We start from the raw sequence: 21,271 nt of genomic DNA, 5'->3' as shown, positions 1-21,271 counted from the left end.
TTGAAAATATGGGGAAAAATATATATATATATCTTTTTACAGTGAAACTTCTGATGTCTACATTATCAACATTTTTGGGGAATTTGAAACATTTTTTCATGGGGAAAAAAAGGTTTCTTAAGAACATTCACAAAAACATCAACCAAAATCCAGCAAATTTTGCTGGTTTTTGGTTGTTTTTTTTTTTTTTGAATGTTCTCAAAGCAAATATCAGAAGTTTTACTGATATATATGGAATCACTTTTAATATTTTTAGGATTTTTTGGGGAACATTTTTACTCATTTTTAAAAAATATTTACAAGGATTTTCTTACCTAATTTGGGGGACTTTTTTTAAAATATTTTTTAAGGGAAACTTTTAAGGAACTGTTGGAATTTTCTTCCTAAAAGTTTTGCAAATTTACAGAAATTTGGGTTTTTTTCCAGACATGGAAACAATATTTTTTGGTGCTTAGTGAATGTAAAGCAGTAGATAAGAGTAATTACCTGAGGCATAATATACATTTCCAGTCTAGCAGTTCATAGGATAACTGGATTTAGGTGGTAAATTTTGCCAAACCCTGAAAATGTTTTATTATTCACTAAAAATAACGTGTTTGTACGTGTTAACGTGTTCTTTTGTATTTTATTTTCCTTCAAAATTCTAATTAATAGTAATAATTATGTTTGTCCCAAGTCATGTTATTCCAATAAATTGTCACTAGGTGGCAGTAATCAACTGTAAATCTATTGGTCACCTCAGTTTGTAGCTACGGTAGCCTCTTAGGATCAGAAAGGAAATTACTGCTAAAAAGGAACGAACCACTTCGTTCTCTAACGAATATTTACTACTTTTCGCAGCTCAGTAATACCTTAAAACTGGCTGAAGCAACGTAATACTCACACAAAGCGTCGTATAAATAAAATACTATGATGTTATGGCCACAGTTTGTCAAATGATGCTAAAAGGATGTTTAATGGAGCCATCTATGTGCTAAACGTTTTGCTAACTTTGGCTAGTTAGCCGCTGAGGTTATGGTGAGTGTTTCTCATTGTTTTCTCGGTGTAAATCAAGACATACTATACATTATACTTCACTGTGAATCCAGTGAAGTACAATGTGTCTAAACTGCTTCATTTGTGGGCGATGAAATCAGGTACAGTGCTGTAGTTTTATAAGTTCTGTTAGCTAAGTTAGGCTTCTGCTCTGTTGACTGTGTTTAGCAGAACTTGAACTTGTCAATGTTTCAATCTGGGAAGTGCTTTTACAAATGTACACTTATGCAGACAGTCTGTTCATTAAGGGAAACAGAGCACGGAACTGAAAAATGTTATGTAGAATGATTAATAAAGGGTTTGCATCATAGCTCAGTGAGAGATAAATAGAGCAATACTATATGTTAATGTAGGGGTGAGAGATTCCATACACATAATTATGAATCATTTTTAAATACTGAAGCCTATTTGTCAGGATATGCAGGTATTAACTTCAGTGTTTATATCCAGTGGAAGACACACATGTGGGGAAAAAAATACTCAAATAAAAATAAGCAAGGATAAAGGAGTGATCTCACCTTGATACATTTTTATAAAAGAAAGTAATTAAAACCTGGGTGACACGGCTAACCCATCTCACAAAGTCAACCGCCAACCCAGAAAAAGACCCACCTAGACACTAACCAATCTGCCTTTAAGAGACCTGCACGGACGCCAACATCATTATAAATATCATAATGGATAACGACAGAGCCCAAAGAAGCTCTGTGGTCAAGATAGGGAGCACATTTTGTCGCTTTGTAACTTTTATGTCTCTTTTTTTTGTTATGTTTCGTGTCGTTTATCTAATTTTTCGTCATTTTGTTTCTCGCTTTTGTCATTTTGTGTCTCATTTTTGTAATATTTTGTCTTGTTTTTGTTGTTTTTTTGTCTTTTTTTTGTCTGACATTTGTTGTTTTGATCATAAAGTAAAATACAATATTGTTCGGTTCCAGATAGCTGTAGCTGAATATTTTGTGCCTTTGCTAACATTCTCTAATGTGTAAATGATAAACTGAGGCATAATGTTGCTGAAACTCTACTTATTTTTCTTAACGCATTTCAGGTTGTTCATGATGTTCAGTAATAAGATAATTCCTTAAATGTGAACATTTTCAGAACGTACTTTTTTGCACTTAAACAAAGGAAAACATTTGGAATTGTCATCATTTTTAGGTTATTAAGCTGTGATTTTACTGGTCACTTGAGATGAAATTGGGATGAATGTGGCCCCTGAACTAAAATGAGTTTGACACCTCTGCTATAGGGTAAAAGGTAGGAGAATAACATTAGTCTGTAAAACACCAGCTGCCGGTGCACTCCTGACCTGATGGATCTTGTCTAGTCTTTGAAACTGTGGACTCTCACTTATCTCTGATTCAATAACTTCTCTTCCCTCACCTGCCTCCACAGACAGATGTGCACCCAGACAGCTCTGGAGGACACAAATCAAATCGGACAGTTGGCCATCATCGCTCACCGGAGACTCCAACAAGAGCGTGAGGCTTAAAGTGCTTTGACCATCTATTCACCTCAGCCAAGGTGGTTGTTTTCAGTCTCCACACTTTGTTTCCACAAAGTTTGACATATTCCTGTCTGAAAGCAGCACTCGACTCTATAAAAGAGGTCATCTACAGTAGTACTGCTGGCTGCTAGAGGCTCTTTAATGATTCATGTCTTAACTTAAAATCACATTTATTCTCAGAGTTGTTGTTGTGAAACATTAAACGTATGATTGTGGAATTTAATATAAATTTCGGTGCAAAATGGATCTCATACACGGGTTTCTGCCACCTTCAGGAAGTTCTTTGAGGTTTCAGCTTAATTAATGTGCTGTGAATATTATTGTAGTCTGTTATTTTATAATGGTATTTGGTTCCAATGACCTAGATTATATCACATTATACAGTTTATCCATAATCTGAGCAGCAGTTTGGAATGAAAGGTCCATTTGGAAACCATGTCGCAGATTAGTATTTAAACTATTTAAGTATTTATGCAGTTTCAATATAGAAAAAACCCAATATTAGTATCATCCTTTTAAAACACACTAATCCACCAAATCTTTGTTTATTGTTTTCAAATCACTTTCAAAGTTTCCGCTATTATCAGCTTTACAGTTTCCACAGAGCTCTGACCCATAATGTTTTGCTGCTGCCAAGAAAATTCTGATTGTTTTGGTGACTTCGCCGTCATAAATCAAAGTAATCCACTGGATCCTCAGTGTCTTGGGTGCTGAGAGTGCATGAAGACTCTTGTGTTCACTCTTGGAGCCAACAGCAGAACATTTGGTGCATTTTGTTCATTGCTGAGACATTTCAGGGTCAGCAGAAGCAGATTTGGCAAATACCTGATGGACTGTGACGCAGCTGCATGGCTCACTGCACGGAATGACCAGCGAGGCAACAAGAATATGCTCATTTTTAGCTACACTACTATTGGTTAGCCAGTTTTGCTTTGTTGTAAAGATATTAGACTGTCTAGTTAAGAATGGGCTGGAGCAGGGGTGTCAAACATGCGGCTCATGGGCCAAAATCGGCCCTCCAGAGGGTCCAATCCGGCCCGCAGGATGACTTTGTAAAGGATAAAAATTACAGAGAAGACATTAACCGCAGATTGTAAAATTGTAAAACTATAAATTTAAAATAATTTCAAGATGTTGACAAATTGTTTTGATCATTAAGTTAAATACTAGATTGCTCATTGTTCTTTTGTTGATTTGTGTCACATTTTTTGTAATAGTTTGTCTTGTTTTTGTTTTTTTGACTGCCTTTGTTCGTTTGTCTCATGTTTTTGTCATTTTATTTCTTTTTTTTAATCATTTTGTGTTTCCTTTTTGCCTCGCTTGTGTTGTTTGCCTACTTTTTTATCGTTTTGTTTCTCATTTTTGGGATATTTTGTCGTATTTTTGTTGGGGGTTTTTTTGTCTCTTTTTGTCTGACTTTTGACATACTATATCATTTAGTTCCAGATACCTGTGACTAAACGTTTTGTGTTTGTAGATAAACTGTGATCTGTATGTTGTAATGAGTAAATGATAAACTTATTTTTCTTAAGAAATTTCAGGTTGTTCATAGTGTTTTGTGAAAAGATAATTAATTCAATGTGAACATTTTCAGAATAAACTTTTTTGCTCTAGAACAGGAACAATTTGAAGTTGTGGTTATTTATGGGTTGTTATGCTCTGATTTTACTGGAAATCAAACTGGACTGAATGTGTCTCCTGAACTAAAATGAATTTGACACCCCTGGGCTGGAGGAATGGCAGAAGTGAACACATTCATATTGTTACAGCTTTTATTTTACTTCCCCAAGCTTTTAAAACATGGAAAATGTAATAAAAATAGATTTTTACCATATGAGACCTTTAAAGTGGAGGAGTTTATCATCTAATTCAAAAAAATAAATCCATCATTAAAGTGAGTAGATGCCACGTGAACATTCAAATAGTTTATTTCTCCCCAAAATGAGTCACAGAACAGTAAATCACGACCGTATGGGACACTAAATAAGAAAAGTTGATCCACAGGAGAATACTTGAAAGGAACACTGAAATGTCACCTGGTCTCTGAATTCTATGGTCTGCTTTGCGTAATTCCCTCAGAATGCAGAAAAGGAACAAAGCAGTGCGTAAAAAGTCACCTGAATTTCTGAAAATGAAGAGTTTGACTCTCCAAAATCCCCCAGTTCTCAACGTCTTGTGCTCCCCCTTGTGCGCTTCCAGTCATATGACCCATTCGGCACCAGAGAGGCGTTCCGCTCACGAACTGCAAGCTCAGCAAGGAGGAGGCAGCCTCCACGTTCTAGCGGACGGATCCAACTTGGTGGGACACTTCCGATACCTTTTAGGTCCCTCAGAAGTTACTGAACTGCAGCTTTCGTGCGGAACTGAATCCCCTGGTGCTGATTTGCATGTTTTTTTCTGCGGTGAATAAAAAAGCCCCCTCGCGTGTATTGCAGCTGCAGGATATTTAAAGTTTTTTTTTCCAGCCTGAGGGAGAAAATTGTTGTGGGGCTTCTAGATTAGTTTGCATTTGGCATCCTTTTCCTGTAACCAGACACGACGCGTTGTGGCTAAGCGGAGTCTGGCACACTTTTACGCGCTTTATCGTTTTTGCGCATCACCAAGCGGAGCGCAAGGATCTCGTTTTCTAAACTCCACTGCAAAAAACTGCCACATTAACCAAGGATTTCGCCCTGAAAAGATCCCGAAACAACCCGAGCTGTATCTCCTGTAAGTATCCCGATCTCGTCCTCATGGATTACACATTTCCACCGTTTTTCAGTCTAACATTGGACTGTAACGCTCACTTCAAATAACTTCACTCTGGTTATTTTTTGCAGCGTTTGCAGTAAAAACCACGTCATTCTGTCAGACAGCTCCCCCTCCTTTTCCTCCCTGCTGGAGCAACATCCACAGCTTAGGAAGCAACTGGGTGAAGATTTTTTTTTCTGGATCCCAATCATGATGACCGGATTTCGGCTCAACTTGTCGCCCCTGAAGGAGCCTCTGGGCTTCGTTAAACTGGTGGAGTGGGTGAGTTAGATGCATAGATTGTACTTTTGTGCGTTTGTGAGACTTTGTGCGTCTCATAGCCAGAGGACAGGGAGGTTCAGTCCTGGCTTAGTCCTTCCTTGGTCCTTGGGTTTTCCCTTTTTCCCGGCGAACAATCAGACGTAATCTGCTTTAGGAGGAATTCCATAGAGACTCGTGTGGTTTACAAATATTCTGGAAAAAGGTGGCAAAATCAACCTCTTGCAGCTTGTAGTTGGACACAATCATCGTCATATCTGCATTTGGAGTGTTTAATTCTCATTTAAGCACGATGAATCTGCAATAATGTCATTTTGGGGGGGCAAAAAATGGTATTTTCACCAAAGAAACATGATTTTTCAGCTTTCTGTCTTTCATTCTGTAAATGTGGACCTTTAGGAATGTGAGATTTAACTTTTTCAGGTTGAGTGCAGTGCTTATGCCCAGTTGCTGTTTTGCGTGGGCCTGCCCTTCACACTGCACAGTTATAGATTAATGCATCCCTCACCAATAATTTACCTTAGAATAACTGAAACATTTCAGCCACACGCTTGTTTGAACTCTAAGCTCGCGCAACAGTTTTCTTATGGAAACTGGAGTAATCAGTCGTGCTGTAAATAAGTGGGTCAGAGGAATCCAGTGTGGGTAATTCAGCTCAGCTCCAGTTTCTCTCAGCTGTTCTCTTTTCTCATAACACACACAGTTATCCAGAGCTATAGAGCAACTCAGTCATCTGACCCGGGACGGAGCTGTGTGAGTCTGTGTGTGTTTCAGAGCGCTGGCCTTATATAACACAGCGTATTTTTGTGTTCACCGGAGGCTAGACGGTCACATATTCACGTAATAATACAGGAGTCATAACGCACATAATGGTATGAATGAATGCAGGAGTGTGAATCATCAGCATAATGAGGCCGTATCCCAGGTAACAGCTGAACAAACACAATTTTTCGAGTTATTATTTGCAAAATGTTGTGGTGGAATGATTTTGCTGAGAAAATGGATTATTGGACACTTGAACGATTTTTTAAAAAATTATTATTAATCCTTGTGTCAAAATTGACCCAGTTTAAAGTTTGAAAATATGGGAAAAAATATTTTCACAGTGAAACTTCTGATGTCCACATTTTCAACATTTTTGGGAAATCTTTGAACATTTTCGGAGGGAAAAAAAAGAAATATTAAAAATGTTTCTTAAGAACATTCATATAAAAATCAACCAAAATCCAGCGAATTTCGCTGGATTTTGGTTGATTTTTATGTGAATGTTCTTAAAGAAAATATTAGAAGTTTTATATGACTTTAGATATTTTTTTGATTTAAAAAAAAATTTACTCATTTTTTGAAAATATTTACAAGAATTTTCTTGCCAAATTTGGGGGATTTTTTTAAAATAAAACTTTTCAGGCAGATTTTTAAGGAATTATTTGAATTTTCTTTCTGAAGATTTTGCAAATTTTCAGAAATTTGGTAAATTTTTTTGCTGAATTTTTGGATTTTTTTCAGACAAGGAAACAATATTTTTTGGTGCCCGTCAATGAGGACAACAGGAGGGTTGAAAGCACTATTCGTGGGTTATTTTAACAATTTTTGTGTCACATCTTCTAAGTTGCACCACATATGAGATGTGTTTAAAAATGTAACACTTGGCTTTTGGAGCTGGTGACGGGCATTTCTTTGTGAAAATATTTCTGATCGAGCCCAACAGTTATGTATGAATCCATAAATAGTCATCAATTTATGCCTGTCCCTAAAATACTTTTTAACAAGAAACTGATGCATGCACACTCAGTAGAACCTTCCTTTTACAAACATACCATTTTTCAAGTGTTACATGTGTATATAGAGATGATATCTTGGCTTCGTGCAGCAGGAGTTTGCGTGTGAGATATTTAACACAGCTCCTGAAAAGAAACAGCAAATTAATGAAAGACTTTCTGAATTCTGACAGATGATTAATCACTGTAGTTGATGGAACTGAAAGCTCTCTAACAGGTTGTTCTGTATATAATGCAGCAGCACTTTTGTCCAATTCCCATCTACCCCTTGAAGTGTTGAGTAATGCAAATGAAAAAGCCGTTTACTTGGTGTGGCCTGACACTCATACCTCCCTAGATGTTATCTTCCACCCAGTAGTAAACAGGAAGAAGGGTTTGGTGTGACAAACGCTGCATTTCTGTGGTAAAAACGGAGAAACTTACAAGTTTGTTGTCACTCAGACCTGAACTGAAAGAAACACTGGGGACTATTCTATTTCCTGATATAATTTCCAAGATGGAGGATGATATTCATGTTTTTTCCTAGCTTAAATTAAATTACAGATCATCCCCAGTGCAAGCAACCTCTCTCCTTCCTTTAGCTTCTTGTTTGCATCACATGCATATATTTATCGGTCAGTGTATAATTGAGGGACTTTTGAAGTCCGTGGTCCATTTTTATTAAAAGTAAAAAATAAAAAGATTCACTTTGATCATGTACACACATGGACAAAATTGTTGGTACCCCTCAGTTAAAGAAGGAAAAACCCACAATTCTCACTGAAATCACTTGAAACTCACAAAAGTAACAATAAATAAAAATTTATTGAAAATTAAATAATCAAAAACAGCCATTACTTTTGAATTGTTGATTAACATAATTATTTAAAAAAACAAACTAATGAAACAGGCCTGGACAAAAATGATGGTACCTCTATAAAAGATTGAAAACTATTTGACCAGAGTGACATGATTAACTCAGGTGTGTCATTTAATTGACATCACAGGTGTTTCCAAACTCATAATCAGTCAGTCTGCCTATTTAAAGGGAGACAAGTAGTCACCCTGCTGTTTGGTGAAAAGGTGTGTACCACACTGAACATGGACAACAGAAAGCGAAGGAGAGAATTGTCCCAGGACATCCGAAAAAAAATTATAGACAAACATCTTAAAGGTAAAGGCTATAAGACCATCTCTAAACAGCTTGAAGTTCCTGTGACAACAGTGGCTCATATTATTCAGAAGTTCAAGACCCACGGGACAGTAGCCAACCTCCCTGGACGTGGCCGCAAGAGGAAAATTGATGACAAATTGAAGAGACGGATCGTTGGAATTGTATCCAAAGAGCCCAGAGCAACCTCCAAAGAAATTAAAGGTGAACTCCAAGGCCAAGGTACATCAGTGTCAGATCGCACCATTCGTCGTTGTTTGAGCCAAAGTGGACTTCATGGGAGACGACCAAGGAGGACACCACTGCTGAAAAAAACTCATAAAAAAGCCAGACTGGAATTTGCAAAAATGCATGTTGACAAGCCACAAAGCTTCTGGGAGAATGTCCTTTGGACAGATGAGACCAAACTGGAGCTTTTTGGTAAGGCACATCAACTCTATGTTCGTAGACTCAAAAACCAAGCATACGAAGAAAAGAACACTGTCCCTACGGTGAAACATGGAGGAGGCTCAGTAATGTTTTGGGGCTGCTTTGCTGCATCTGGCACAGGGTGTCTTGAAAGTGTGCAAGGTACGATGAAATCTGAAGACTATCAAGGCATTCTGGAGAGAAATGTGCTGCCTAGTGTCAGAAAGCTTGGTCTCAGTCGCAGGTCATGGGTCTTCCAACAGGACAACGATCCAAAACACACAGCCAAAAACACCCAAGAATGGCTGAGAGAAAAGCGTTGGACTATTCTAAAGTGGCCTTCTATGAGCCCAGATCAGAATCCCATTGAACATATGTGGAAGGAGCTGAAACATGCCATTTGGAGAAGACACCCATCAAACCTGAGACAACTGGAGCTGTTTGCTCATGAGGAGTGGGCCAAAATACCTGTTGACAGCTGCAGAACGCTCATTGACAAATACAGAAATCGTTTGACTGCAGTGATTGCCTCAAAAGGTTGTGCAACAAAATATTAAGTTATGGGTACCATCATTTTTGTCCAGCCCTATTTCATGAGTTTGTTTTTTTAAATAATTATGTTAATCAACAATTCAAAAGTGATGGCTGATTTTGATTATTTAATTTTCAATAAATTTTTATTTATTGTTACTTTTGTGAGTTTCAAGTGATTTCAGTGAGAATTGTGGGTTTTTCCTTCTTTAACTGAGGGGTACCAACAATTTTGTCCACGTGTGTATTTACAAATTCCATAATTATTTATAATGGAAACAATCACTTATTAACAAAAAAAATGACTGGATATCACTAAAATGTCAACTAAATAACTATTCGAATTTAATAACAACCACCTTCTAATTAGCTAAACACTCATAAAATGAGCTTATTCAGAAATTGTTTTGTGTTCTTTTTTATTAAGTTGAGATAATCATGACAGATGTTTCTTTTTTGGCAGTATATCAATTTTTATATGGAAAATAACAAATTGTATCCAAGAAATCACTTTCAACTAAGTTCCCCATTACAAATGCACCTCTCAAGGAAGTGTGTTAATTCCAGATCACATGACCTGCTCCACATGATGTCATTTCCTCCTGAAGAAAAGACCGGCAAGGCTCCAAGGCTTTCTGAGTTAATTACTATAAAGTAGTGTTTATGGTATGTCAACAAGTTTACTACAACATCTTTATCAATAACTTTCAATTTTACTCAGTTGTATGTATAATATTTAGAAGAATCTTTCTATAAAAATGCCATGTGGTGTTTGGTTATCAGCGGCCATGTTGATTTTAGGCCTCAAAAACAGCAAAAATGTCAACTATGCTACAAAAAGTCCTGCATTTATATATTGACCCATGTACTCCTACTGCATATTAGGAGTAGTTGCTATGTGTGCTGGACGCCTTTTCCGTCTCGCAGCTTGATTGTGACGTTGGAATGCCCATAAATTGAGTTGTTTGCACTTTGCAGATGTCTGGGATGCCAGCAAAAAGAGCCTAAGGACTGTTATGGTTATGCTATGTGTTCGCAGTCTTTGGCAGCCGCTGTGTTTGGAGAAGGTGCCACCAGTAGACTTAATGAGGATCAAATAGTAATTTTGGAAACCTGACAAAGTATTCAGCTGTCCTGGCGGTGTTTGTGCTTTGGCTGTGTGAGCATAAATCAAACAACAAAATGTGTGTTTGTTCGCGGGTCCATGCTGCTGCCCCGTGACCTCGACCTGGGAGAGTGGCAAAGTCAGAACGCGAGAGAAGTAGCTTATCGTGGTGTGTAGCCAGAAAAACAGGAAGTGGCAGCCAGTGACATCTGGAGAAACATCTGGAGAAAGGCCTCGAGGTGTGTGTGCACATGTGTGTCTTGCGGTGTGAAGCTAAACGTCTAGTCGCCAATTTTGTCAGCACTTTGCAGCAGCGAGCATGTGTGATGCAGTTGTTCCTGACAGAACAGGATTTAAGAGGTCAGTTTAAAGTGTTACTTGTGAATGTTTTGTTTGCTGCGTCCTGCTAGATGCTCATTACCTTGGAATTTCAATCAAAGACGGCGTTCTTTTTCATGATGCAATCCACTTCCTGTTCACTCCCTGTCATCTGCTACAGTAGAGGAGTCTTAAAACCTGATTTATTGAGACATAATTTACTGTCTTGGATCCTCCGTTTGACTTTTTGTTCTTAGTTGGTCCTTCAATGTATTCCGGGTCACATTTCTCAGCTTGTAAGCGTACAGTACAAAGATAACAGTAGATCCCTTCAGCTCCACGGAGCATCTTCAGCTCATTGATTTGGTTTATGGATGCTCTCATCAGTGTCACGTCCAGCCTTATCAGCAGCTGTTTGCAACAACAAAACCCTCTGCACACTACTTGCCCAGCACCAAACAGCAGAAAAGGGTTGCATTTAATGATTATTTTTTATCATTTATTAATCTGCTAGTTATTTTCTTGAGTTTCTAGTTAATTTTTGGGTTTGTGGTCTTGTCCAAAACTCAAGGATTTTCAGTTAAAGCAAAGAAAAATAGTAAATAATTTCAAAATTTGTCTAAAAATTGCTAAAATGTTAGATCAGTTATATAAATAGTTGCCTTTTTTTTTAGTATTTTTCTCCTTCATATTGAGCCTACATATGCTACAAAGGCTCTCCAGCTGTGGACGTTGCAGTTCTGACTAAATATTCGGTCACCAGACATCCCAGAATAAGTGATTAATTGACCCATTGTTGCAGCTTTACAGAGGAAAGACAAAGTTAATGAGATACTGGTGAGCACAGTGAAATATTTAGCAGCTAAAGAGCTACATGCTTCATTCAAAAGCAGAATTAGAGTAAAGATTACACCAAAATTGTAGTTTGAAAAGCCAAAATAAACGTTACTTTTCTTTGAGAACTCATGAGGGCTTTTGAAAAGACAGGAGAATGCACTTAGACAAGGCTACAGAATCATGAGACAGCAGATGTTGGCGATGTGGTTCTGCTGGAAGATGGCGCGTAGCTTTAAATACTGAGGAACGAAGGAGAAAGGAAATAAAACAGAGAAGCAACCTTCATTAGCTTTAAGAGAATTGGACTAGCTCTTCTCATTGCTGCCGCTTATATACTTCCAGGTCATTTCTGTCACTTAACAAACTTCTGAAGCAAAAATGACTCTTTGACTGCAGCCCTTCTTCTCTATATTAATAGGTTAATGTTGTAATTACAGCCTTTTCTGCTGCTGCAAGGGTAAAAAGACAGCTTAATGAATGCAGGTTTAACCCTCTGAGCCCCACATTTTCACTCACTGGGCTCATTTTTTACTGCAATATAAAACCCTTTACCTTTTTGGAAACAGCTCAATCGTGGCTAGAAGTAGAGAGAATTTAAAACTGTCTTTTGTGCCATATATAAGAAATATATATGTGTTAAATTTCTTTGATTATTTTTTATACCCCACCCCAAAAAAAGACGTGTAGTCAACATGTACAACATTTTGCGCCCACAGTTGTAGCTACTGCCAGTACAGTTTGTGCGTTTTCCTCACTTCTCTGTGTGAACTCAGCCTGCAGCCAAAGGCTCTCAGATTTTTTTGTCATGTGATCGTTGGTAACAACAGAGTCACTGATGGCTTCTCGGTTGCCCTAAGGAGCACAGAATTTGTTGTTTTTTACAGAATTTGGTCAAAGCAAACTGTTTATTTTTTTTGGCAATTTGTTCAGGAGACTTGTGGAAAAAATAGATTTTGATGAAATCAGCTTTCTGACATAACAGCGTGTCACAGATGTTCAGTTAAAGGATGGTTTAATATCTGACAGTTCTTTATGTTTTCAGTTTCTGGCTTTGGTAAATGGTGTAAATTGTCTTGTTAAGGTGTCTTTCAAACCCGCATGTTGGTTTGTTGAGATGTTTTAGTGGAACTGATGATTGCCTGTGGTTTCCAGTATTCTCGTTGTAAATCTGTAAATTCCTTTATGTACCGTACCACTGTAAGACCTGCTTTTGTTGAGCTGCGTTCCTTTATTTATCACCATGTTGAGACGTTAAATCTCTGACTTAGTCTTGTCCTGTAGCACAGCTGTGGAAGCTTCCGTCAGAACCTTCTGCAGGCCATAAATCCAGCAGTACTTTGTGATTTGTAGCGCACATTTTCATGCCAGATTGTCTTCATCAGTGATGCTGTAAAGTGGTAGTGAGCGAGTATGTTTAAGCTTAATACCCAGTGAATTATGCGATCATTGTTTCGCCTACAGCCGTTGGAGGGTTGAGCTCGGCAGCAGCCACCCTGACTGAAGGAATTTAGTTTGTGTTGGTTTTAAGGAGAGCATTAGCGTCACATGGTCGACACGCTGAATCAGATGCTTTTCTGCAAGAAAGAATTCGAGGGCTGAATGGCAGCTTTAGTGCAGCCTTGTAAGCGATAATGTTAGGAGAGCAGTCATCTTTTCCTACTCTGTAAGTAAAATAATGATGTTGTTAAGACTTACATGCTCAATTAGTGTTTTCAGGGTTTATTTTCTATCTTACCACAGGCGGAAAATGAAGGAACTGATGCACTCTTTACAATTCTAGTGGATAAGAACTCTAGTTGATCCTCATAAATTTAGTTTAGCTTTCATCAGAGTTTGTTTGTTGGTTCCCAGCTTCGTTTTGTGTTTGGCATTTTGTTGCACTGTGCCTGAGTTATCCTAGAATACATCTGCACGCCTGCAAGTGGTTGCTTTTGAATGTTCCCCAGATTCTTTCAGACCTTTTTTTAATCTTCAAAAAAACTCCTAAACTAGAAACATTCATATCTGTTTGTGAGTCTAACAGTATCACAAAGAATACAACTGATAACTTCTGAGTTGTGCTATGGCTTGAATGTCAGCAGGAAACCACTCTAGGCCTTTGCCTGTGCGGTGCTGCTTATGACATGAAATGGCCTCTTATATACCCTGGGAATACAATGAAGCTAAGCTTCAGTGTACCGCCGGCGGTACACCTACTAATTTGCATAGGAATTTCAGGAATGTCCGACGGGTGCAAACGCGATTATACAAACACTATACACCGATGGAAAGCTTAGATTCTCATGAATCCGCCGGTATAAACCACTTTCAGATGCGATTACCACAGCAGGTGAGAAAAACACATTTGTCCGACAAAAACAAATATTCATCCATCCGTTCTCTATACACGGCTTCAAAGCACACAGCGCGACTCACATTTCCGGGTTTATTATTACACACACAAAAAAAGATTCCACAAAAAACGGCTATAATCCAACCTTTTACATCAGATGACACAAGCCAGGAAACTATTTTGTCCAAAACATGTCCTGAAGTCGGTATAAAATCCCCGAATCGGTCGTTTTCAAGGAAATGCACCTCCCGATGCGCGTCCAATATTCCCCGTATTTTTCGTAATTTTTTTAATTTAAAAATAGAATATTAGCGATTTTTTGTACTGAAAACGGCTGGAATTGACTGAAGCTTAAAGGGTTAAGCATGTCAAATAGGACACAAAGTATTATTGAATCAGCTGCATTTTTTGTTGTGTTCATTGTATTCTTTAGGTAATATAGCTTTAGTGGTGCGGACATTGAAATGAACAAAAAACTGAAGAATACAAGGGTGCTTTACTAGAAGACATGTTTTAGACGTCATCCCATCCTCTTAAAAATGTCCAGTATCTTTAGTGGCTTTAATTAAATTTTCATCCATTATCTCAGCAGGTTTTCAGACATCAGTCTGAATCATGTCTCTCTCTCTCCTTAACCCTCTGTCCTTACAGCTCACAGCCATATTTGCTTTTGGAACCTGTGGTGGATTCTCTGGGAGGAACATCGTATCTCTCTTCTGTGGAGATGGCAGGAACGAAACGCTCAACGCCAACTTTAACTACCCGTTCAGGTGAGAATCTCAACACATTTTGTTTATTTTTAGCACCAGGCGCAGTGATATTAACCTTCTCTCTTGCATCGTGGCCAGGTTGAGCGATGTCCCGCTCATCAATGAAAACACCACTCTTTGTAACCGCTCCGTCGCCACCACACACATGGTGGGAGACTCGACCTCCTCAGCGGAGTTCTTTGTGGGCGTCGGTATCATCTGCTTCCTGTACAGCATGGCGGCTCTGCTGGTTTATTTGGGCTACATGCACGTCTACAAGGACTCTGATTTTGGACCTATTTTTGTGAGTATTCATCTTACCGCCAGTATATATTATTTATTGATTGTAAGGCTGGACCCGAATATCCGAATACGGCGGTATCCGGATATTAATTTTGGTATCCGAATATTCGAAAATATTCAAATACAATTCTGCCAAATCCATAGGATAACTGTGTGCGTGTGTGGTGAGTCTGTCGGACCAAATCGAGGTAATAAAATCAGAATTATGAGCCACATTTCATCCACTGTTTTATGCTCGTTTCGTCGTATAGCAACAGAAACAGAAAAATATGTAAATGAGAACAACTTTATTAGGAATTTGGATGTATTAAAAGACAGTAAAGTGAGCACAGAGAGCAGGAGAAAAGCCAACAGATGTAAAGTATCTCAGCAGTAGTCTGGATAGTATTCAGACTACCTTCTGTTTCTTGGATTATTTGAAGAACTTCCATGTTTACAAAGCTAAGGGTCTTTGGAAACTTTTACACTGGCCTGACATGACTTTGCTGCTGCAGCCATTAGCTAAAACTGTCGCACTGATTACAGCTAATCACTTACTGTAGCAAAGAAAAAGACTTAAAAATGCAAGAATTACGCCATGATACTGAAGAAAACTAGCCTGGCCGCGGTAGACCCATGTTCTGAAGGCACAAGGGTCAAGGACCGCTCGACAGGGAAGGAGGCGGGCTAAAAGGTTGTCTATCAAATCACTCTGCAGCAATTGGGTAGGTGTACAACCAATCAACGCAACGAATAGGCTGGCGTAGTTCCGAGAGCACCGGCGGATTGTGGCTAAGTCCCATTAGCTTCCCAACCAGCAGAGCCAACTGGTATATTAAGGATTTGCCATATCCCGTCGGCATAAGTCCAAATACGTCTTTCTTCTCAATGAAACACTTCAGTGCCGTCCTTTGTTTATCTTTCAAGTTGAATTTTAGCTTCAAATCTTTAAGGGCTGTGGTCAAAGCCGAGTCGAAAGATAACTGTTTATTGTGCGCCGGTTGTTTCTGTCAGAATCGTCACGCCTCTGTCGTCACTTAGTTACGCCCGCCTTCTGACTCTACACTTCATGGTGATTCGTCCGGCCAGTTTTAGGAGAATCCAGCCTCGAGCCTTATGGAGGGTAACTAGACCCACCCTGGCAGAGAATTAAATTCGTTGCCGTGGGTTGTCTAGCGCGGCTAGGCTAGAAGAAAACTATTTTCTATAATGAACTGAAGTAAAAAAAAATACACATATGCTGGTGAAAATGTTGATGTTGGAATTTAATTTGTCATTAGAGTCTTGTAGCTTCTGTTGGAGGGGCTGATGTGTTTGCTCTTTCCTCCAGGACTTTGCGATCACAGCAATCCTGGTCTTCCTGTGGCTGGTGTGTTCATCCGCCTGGGCAAAGGGCCTGCAGAACGTGAAGGACGCCACGGACACTGAAGGCATCAGCGGCACGTTGGCGCTCTGCAAAGGCAACAACGTCACCTGTGAGGTCACGGAGTTCGCCAGCATGCGAGCCCTCAACATCTCAGTGGTGAGAAAAAACACAAGGCAGCAGCACAGAACAGTAGTTTGGTTTGTTCTGGTCTCAGTCACTTGTTTTGAACTTCTAGTTGAGCTCTGAGTCTCTTGCTGAGCTAAGAATCCACACAGTTGACACCCAGATTCTGACATCATGTCATTTAATGCAATAAGAATATAATAATACACCAGCAGTGCAGTCATGAGACACTGAGCAGTAACACTTTAATTTCACTCAGACACAGTAACTGCTCAGAATGCGTCACATCCTACTCTATTAAACTTAAAAGTCCAAATCAGATTTTGTCTTTTTAGCACGACAAGGCTTTAGAGATGGCGCTTTCAGTTTGTCTGTCAGTCAGTCTGCAACACTGGTCTATACAAAAATATCAGCATCATGTGGATGACATTTGTGGTTCTAACTGAAGCATCTTCACTACTGAATGGATTATAATGACACGTGGTACAATCAAATTGACTCTTTAGTCCCCTGAGAATAAATTCTAGAGCTTTCATTTACACTTACACCTCATTATAGCATCAAATTTTAGTTTCATTTGAGTTGTTTTAGCCAAACTTAGATGTGAAATAAGCTAAATATCAGCAAACTACAAGGGTATTGTACATATCTAGTATAGTACAGGAAGTATTGTATATATGTAGTATAGTACAGAGGTATTGTACGTGTGTAATAGTACAGAGGTATTGTACATATATCGTATAGTACAGAGGTATTATACATATATAGTATAGTACAGAGGTATTCAGCTAAAACTCAAAGCCGTGGGAACCCAACACGTATGCAGAAATCACATAAATCTGTTTTTTTGTTTGGTCTGTTTAAACTGCTGCTACTGCACAGAACACAAATAAGAAAACTGATTAATTTATGTTTTTATTACAGAGAATAATTAATCAGTAACTTTAGTTTCACTTTGATTTGGCCACAAATTCAAGTGATTTCTTTCATTATGAGACAGTGTCAGACCTAAATGCACTTAAGTACAATATCATATGTGATTATATGAAGTTTGATAGTTTTATCATCTGTAAACTAAATACATTACAGATGTTTTTTTTTACCAGCATTCCTGTCTTACATAATTTCCAGTCGCAGCTTTTTACTGTCATAAAGTTTTATGTTCCTCATTGTTCTCCAACCTGTTTGCGTTCGGTTCAGTTTGAAAACAAGTCAAATGAACGTTAAACGCTCCTGTTTGTGTGGGCGAGTTTGAAGCTGTTTTTGTTGAGGCTACTTACACAAAGAAAGCCTGACTATGTCAAACTGGCTTCATAGTTCAGCCCTCTGATCTGCTAAACCAACACCACAAACACTAGAAAAGCAGCACCAGTCAAAATAGAAATATCCGGTCAAATTTAAAATTCCCTTATGATTTATTGATTATAGGTCTGGGTCTGTGTAGGATGAAGTCTGGATCCGGACCAGTTAGTGACCTGGAGTCTTGTCTAAAGTGGAATTAAACAAAGCCTCTATTCAGATATTTTTGTCTCGAGGAATTTTAATAAAAAAATTACTCGAATAATTTGAGGAATCATTTCAGCCCGACTCTAAAGCATCACACAATTTCCTCTAAATCGTACCATAATGGAACATCATACTGTTTTGAAAAAGATTCGAAATTAGCAGTCAAGATGTTTACTGAGGTAACAAATGACAGGAGTTTAGGGTCATTTCCTCTTTGACTTCTATACATTTTGACATCTCTTTTCTATCAGAGGAAGTCTCCCCCTGCTGGCTGTTAGAAAGAATGCCGGTTTCAGTCACTTTTTTTCATTGACTTCACTTTTAAGGCCTAATTGGCACAAAGTACAGCCTCACAGAGCTCAATACTGGCTGCATTATTTAATTATACTGCAGGATGACGGTTCATCTTAGTAGACATCACTAAGAAATATGTTTGATTTGTGTTTTCAGTCGCATCTTTTAACTCAACACAGTATGAATGCTCTTCCATAAACAGAGGGCTGTTTTGAATATGTCATCATCAGTAGTATTAAATATTAGTAGTATGCTTAACTCAAATATGGTAGTTATGTGCAATTTTGAGGTATTTTTACTGAAGTATTTCTATTTTCTCCTACTTTATGTGTTTAATCCACTACATTTCTATGGAAATGTTGTACTCTGTCCTTGTCTCCATTCATTTTAAAGGTTTAGTTAGCTAATAATCAAACAAACTTTTAAAGTAGGACACATTGTTAAATACATTAATGGTTTCCAAACTTTTTAGCTTTTTACATAAGGTGATGTGTAGCTGATTTCATTTGATTTCCTCAAAATGTCTCACTTTGTTTCATTTAAATGAATGATCCAATGTCTCACATTTGAATACTTTAACTACATGTCGCTGCTAATATTCTGTAATATTCCTTTTATTTAAGTACTTGTCGTGGATTTTTTTAGCGCTGTTTTGTACTTTTACTTAACGAACGGATCGGAAGAGTTCTAAAATCTCCATGAATGTCGTGCTTTATCCCAAGTGTTTTCCAGTATTATTAATGTGTTTCTTGCTCTTCCAGGTGTTTGGCTTCCTCAACATGTTTATTTGGGCGGGTAACGCCTGGTTTGTGTACAAGGAGACTCGTTGGCATGCCCAGAAATTCTCCCATCCTGGACCAGCAAGGCAGCAGGTCCCTGCACCGATCTAACATCCATACGGGAAGACATACTAAACAAACAATGCACGCACCGAAAAACACACTTCCAGTACACACTCAACTATGCATACATGTTTACGTATATGCATACACAAATGTGCATGAAAGCATTTTTAAACATACATGCACACAAAAAATGCTCAGTGAAGACAGATAAAATGAAGGATAGATTCATTGATCATACATTGAACTGTTGTTTTGCTTGATTTGGACCCAATTATTGGCATTTTGTGACCTAGAATGACTTGATGTCCCGTCATTCTTTGCACATTTGTACAGTTCTGAAGGAAATGTACATACAAATACCAATAAAATATTCCTCTGTGGAAATAAGTAGGACCAAGTAGGCAGAAGATGCTGTCCCACTTGATGTTTAATGTGCCTTTATTTTTTTTCCTGTTACACAAACTACAACAACACCAATGCAATTAGGATGCCAAATACTTTTGAACATTTCTTATGCTTTAGGAAATGTCTAGATTTAGATTTTATAACAGTTTTGTGTCTTGTTTTTTTTTAGGAATTTTACACTTTTAATTCCATTTTCTGCTTGAGTTTAACACACTTAATTCAATACAGATGAGTGTAAGGTACTCTAAACTTATTCTCTATGACGTCAGACTTACATTTTTAGTGAGGAGAAGGTAATTCGAGGTTTTCAGGGTAACACAGAGAGGAGTACTATTAACTGTGAGGCATCATTTGACTTTTTTTTTCTCTGTTCCATTTTATTTTCATGGATTTTTTAAGTATTTTTATGCCTAAAGAAGCAAGTGGATCGCTCAAATATTCTTTCATTTCTATTAATTGGCTCTCTCACAGTTAAACCATTCACCCTCTACTGGTAGAAATCAGATATTGCGAATTTCAACTTAGAAACTAAACTCGAAAGTGTCTAAAGAGTCTCTTTTCTTGTCGTGTATTGATAAAAATGCATGTGTGAAAGCTTTTCTTCTTGCAGGTTTTCTGATTTAGCTCATTTTTGAAGCTTCCACGTATTGAAGACTCTGCAAAGTGCCTCCAGCTTAAATCTCGAGAATGTACTTTGTGCATTTAATGTTTGATGTTTTTGTTATTCATTCACACGTGGTGCTTCATGTGATTTTATAAAGTCCTTTATAGCTCTGTGAATGTCATTCCATGAAGAGTTTGCTTCTATGTTAGTCCAGGAAATCATCTTCTTCCAAGGTACCAGTTTGCAGATGGATCCTTTTGTCATCATCTTGAATGTATGAGTAACATCCTATTTACTATTTAATTGTAATTTTCACTTTTTTCATAACCGAAAGATATTCTGCCAAATCTTTTTCTCCTCTGTTCGAGCTTGTTTCATATCTCCATGTGATGCTAAATCAATTATTTTGTTGTTGTTCCATTCAGAACATCTTGTTCTCCATTATCTGCTTTTTTTTTTACTATTTTTATTTTATAATCCATCACGAGACACACAAACGATGAGCTGGTTTTGTGTTTTTAGGAACTGTTTTTCACTTTTAGTATATGCAGATTGTTAGGCTGAGTAATGTGATTCTGTTTTCTTTGTTTGTCTGTTGGGTTTTGATATATTAGTAATGTAAGATGATGTAAATTCCTTTAACCTTATCCATAAACAAAGTTAAATGAAGCGTCCAGTGAGTGTGTGCGTGGTGTACTGGTTATACCTCCACACTGCTGCAAACATCATCCGACCAGCTACAGCTTTCTAATGATTCCTATGCATTTAACCTGCCTAAATGTCTTATTCAAGAGAGATATGCACTCAGTGACATGCACAAATCCAATGTATTTTTTGTTTTTTTTTCAATAAAAGCGAATGATTTTTTTCATTGATCTCTCCAGTGAGTGTCCTTGTGATCCATATTTTGAAGCTTCCATAGGACAAGCAAACAATTGAAGAAAATGTCTCTACATTCTTCATCGATATCTCGAGTAAATGTCCTTTTAATGTGCCAATTTGTGTGTTTGTGTGTAGTTGGGCCTCCATATAGAAATGGAATGTAATCTCTATTGAACTGCACATTTTTCCTGCTGGTTTGGTGCAAATG

At 37.9% G+C, this 21,271-nt stretch overlaps 1 protein-coding gene across 1 annotated transcript; it reads left to right on the top strand.

Moving 5' to 3' along the window:
• The first annotated feature begins 168 nt into the window (after positions 1 to 168).
• Positions 169 to 21,049, top strand: sypl1 (synaptophysin-like 1). The gene is made up of 7 exons (XM_051947856.1): positions 169 to 1,017; positions 2,428 to 5,248; positions 5,359 to 5,551; positions 14,659 to 14,777; positions 14,856 to 15,060; positions 16,369 to 16,560; positions 19,089 to 21,049. The coding sequence occupies exons 3-7, from the start codon at positions 5,480 to 5,482 to the stop codon at positions 19,215 to 19,217; spliced, it is 717 nt and encodes a 238-aa protein (XP_051803816.1). The 5' UTR covers positions 169 to 1,017; positions 2,428 to 5,248; positions 5,359 to 5,479; the 3' UTR covers positions 19,218 to 21,049.
• The last annotated feature ends 222 nt before the right edge of the window (positions 21,050 to 21,271 follow it).

Source organism: Acanthochromis polyacanthus, chromosome 1 (genome assembly GCF_021347895.1).
Source record: "Acanthochromis polyacanthus isolate Apoly-LR-REF ecotype Palm Island chromosome 1, KAUST_Apoly_ChrSc, whole genome shotgun sequence".
NCBI classification, from domain to species: domain Eukaryota; kingdom Metazoa; phylum Chordata; class Actinopteri; family Pomacentridae; genus Acanthochromis; species Acanthochromis polyacanthus.
The sequence above is the reverse complement of the archived record's forward strand: the minus strand, read 5'-3'. Positions and strand labels throughout refer to the sequence as shown.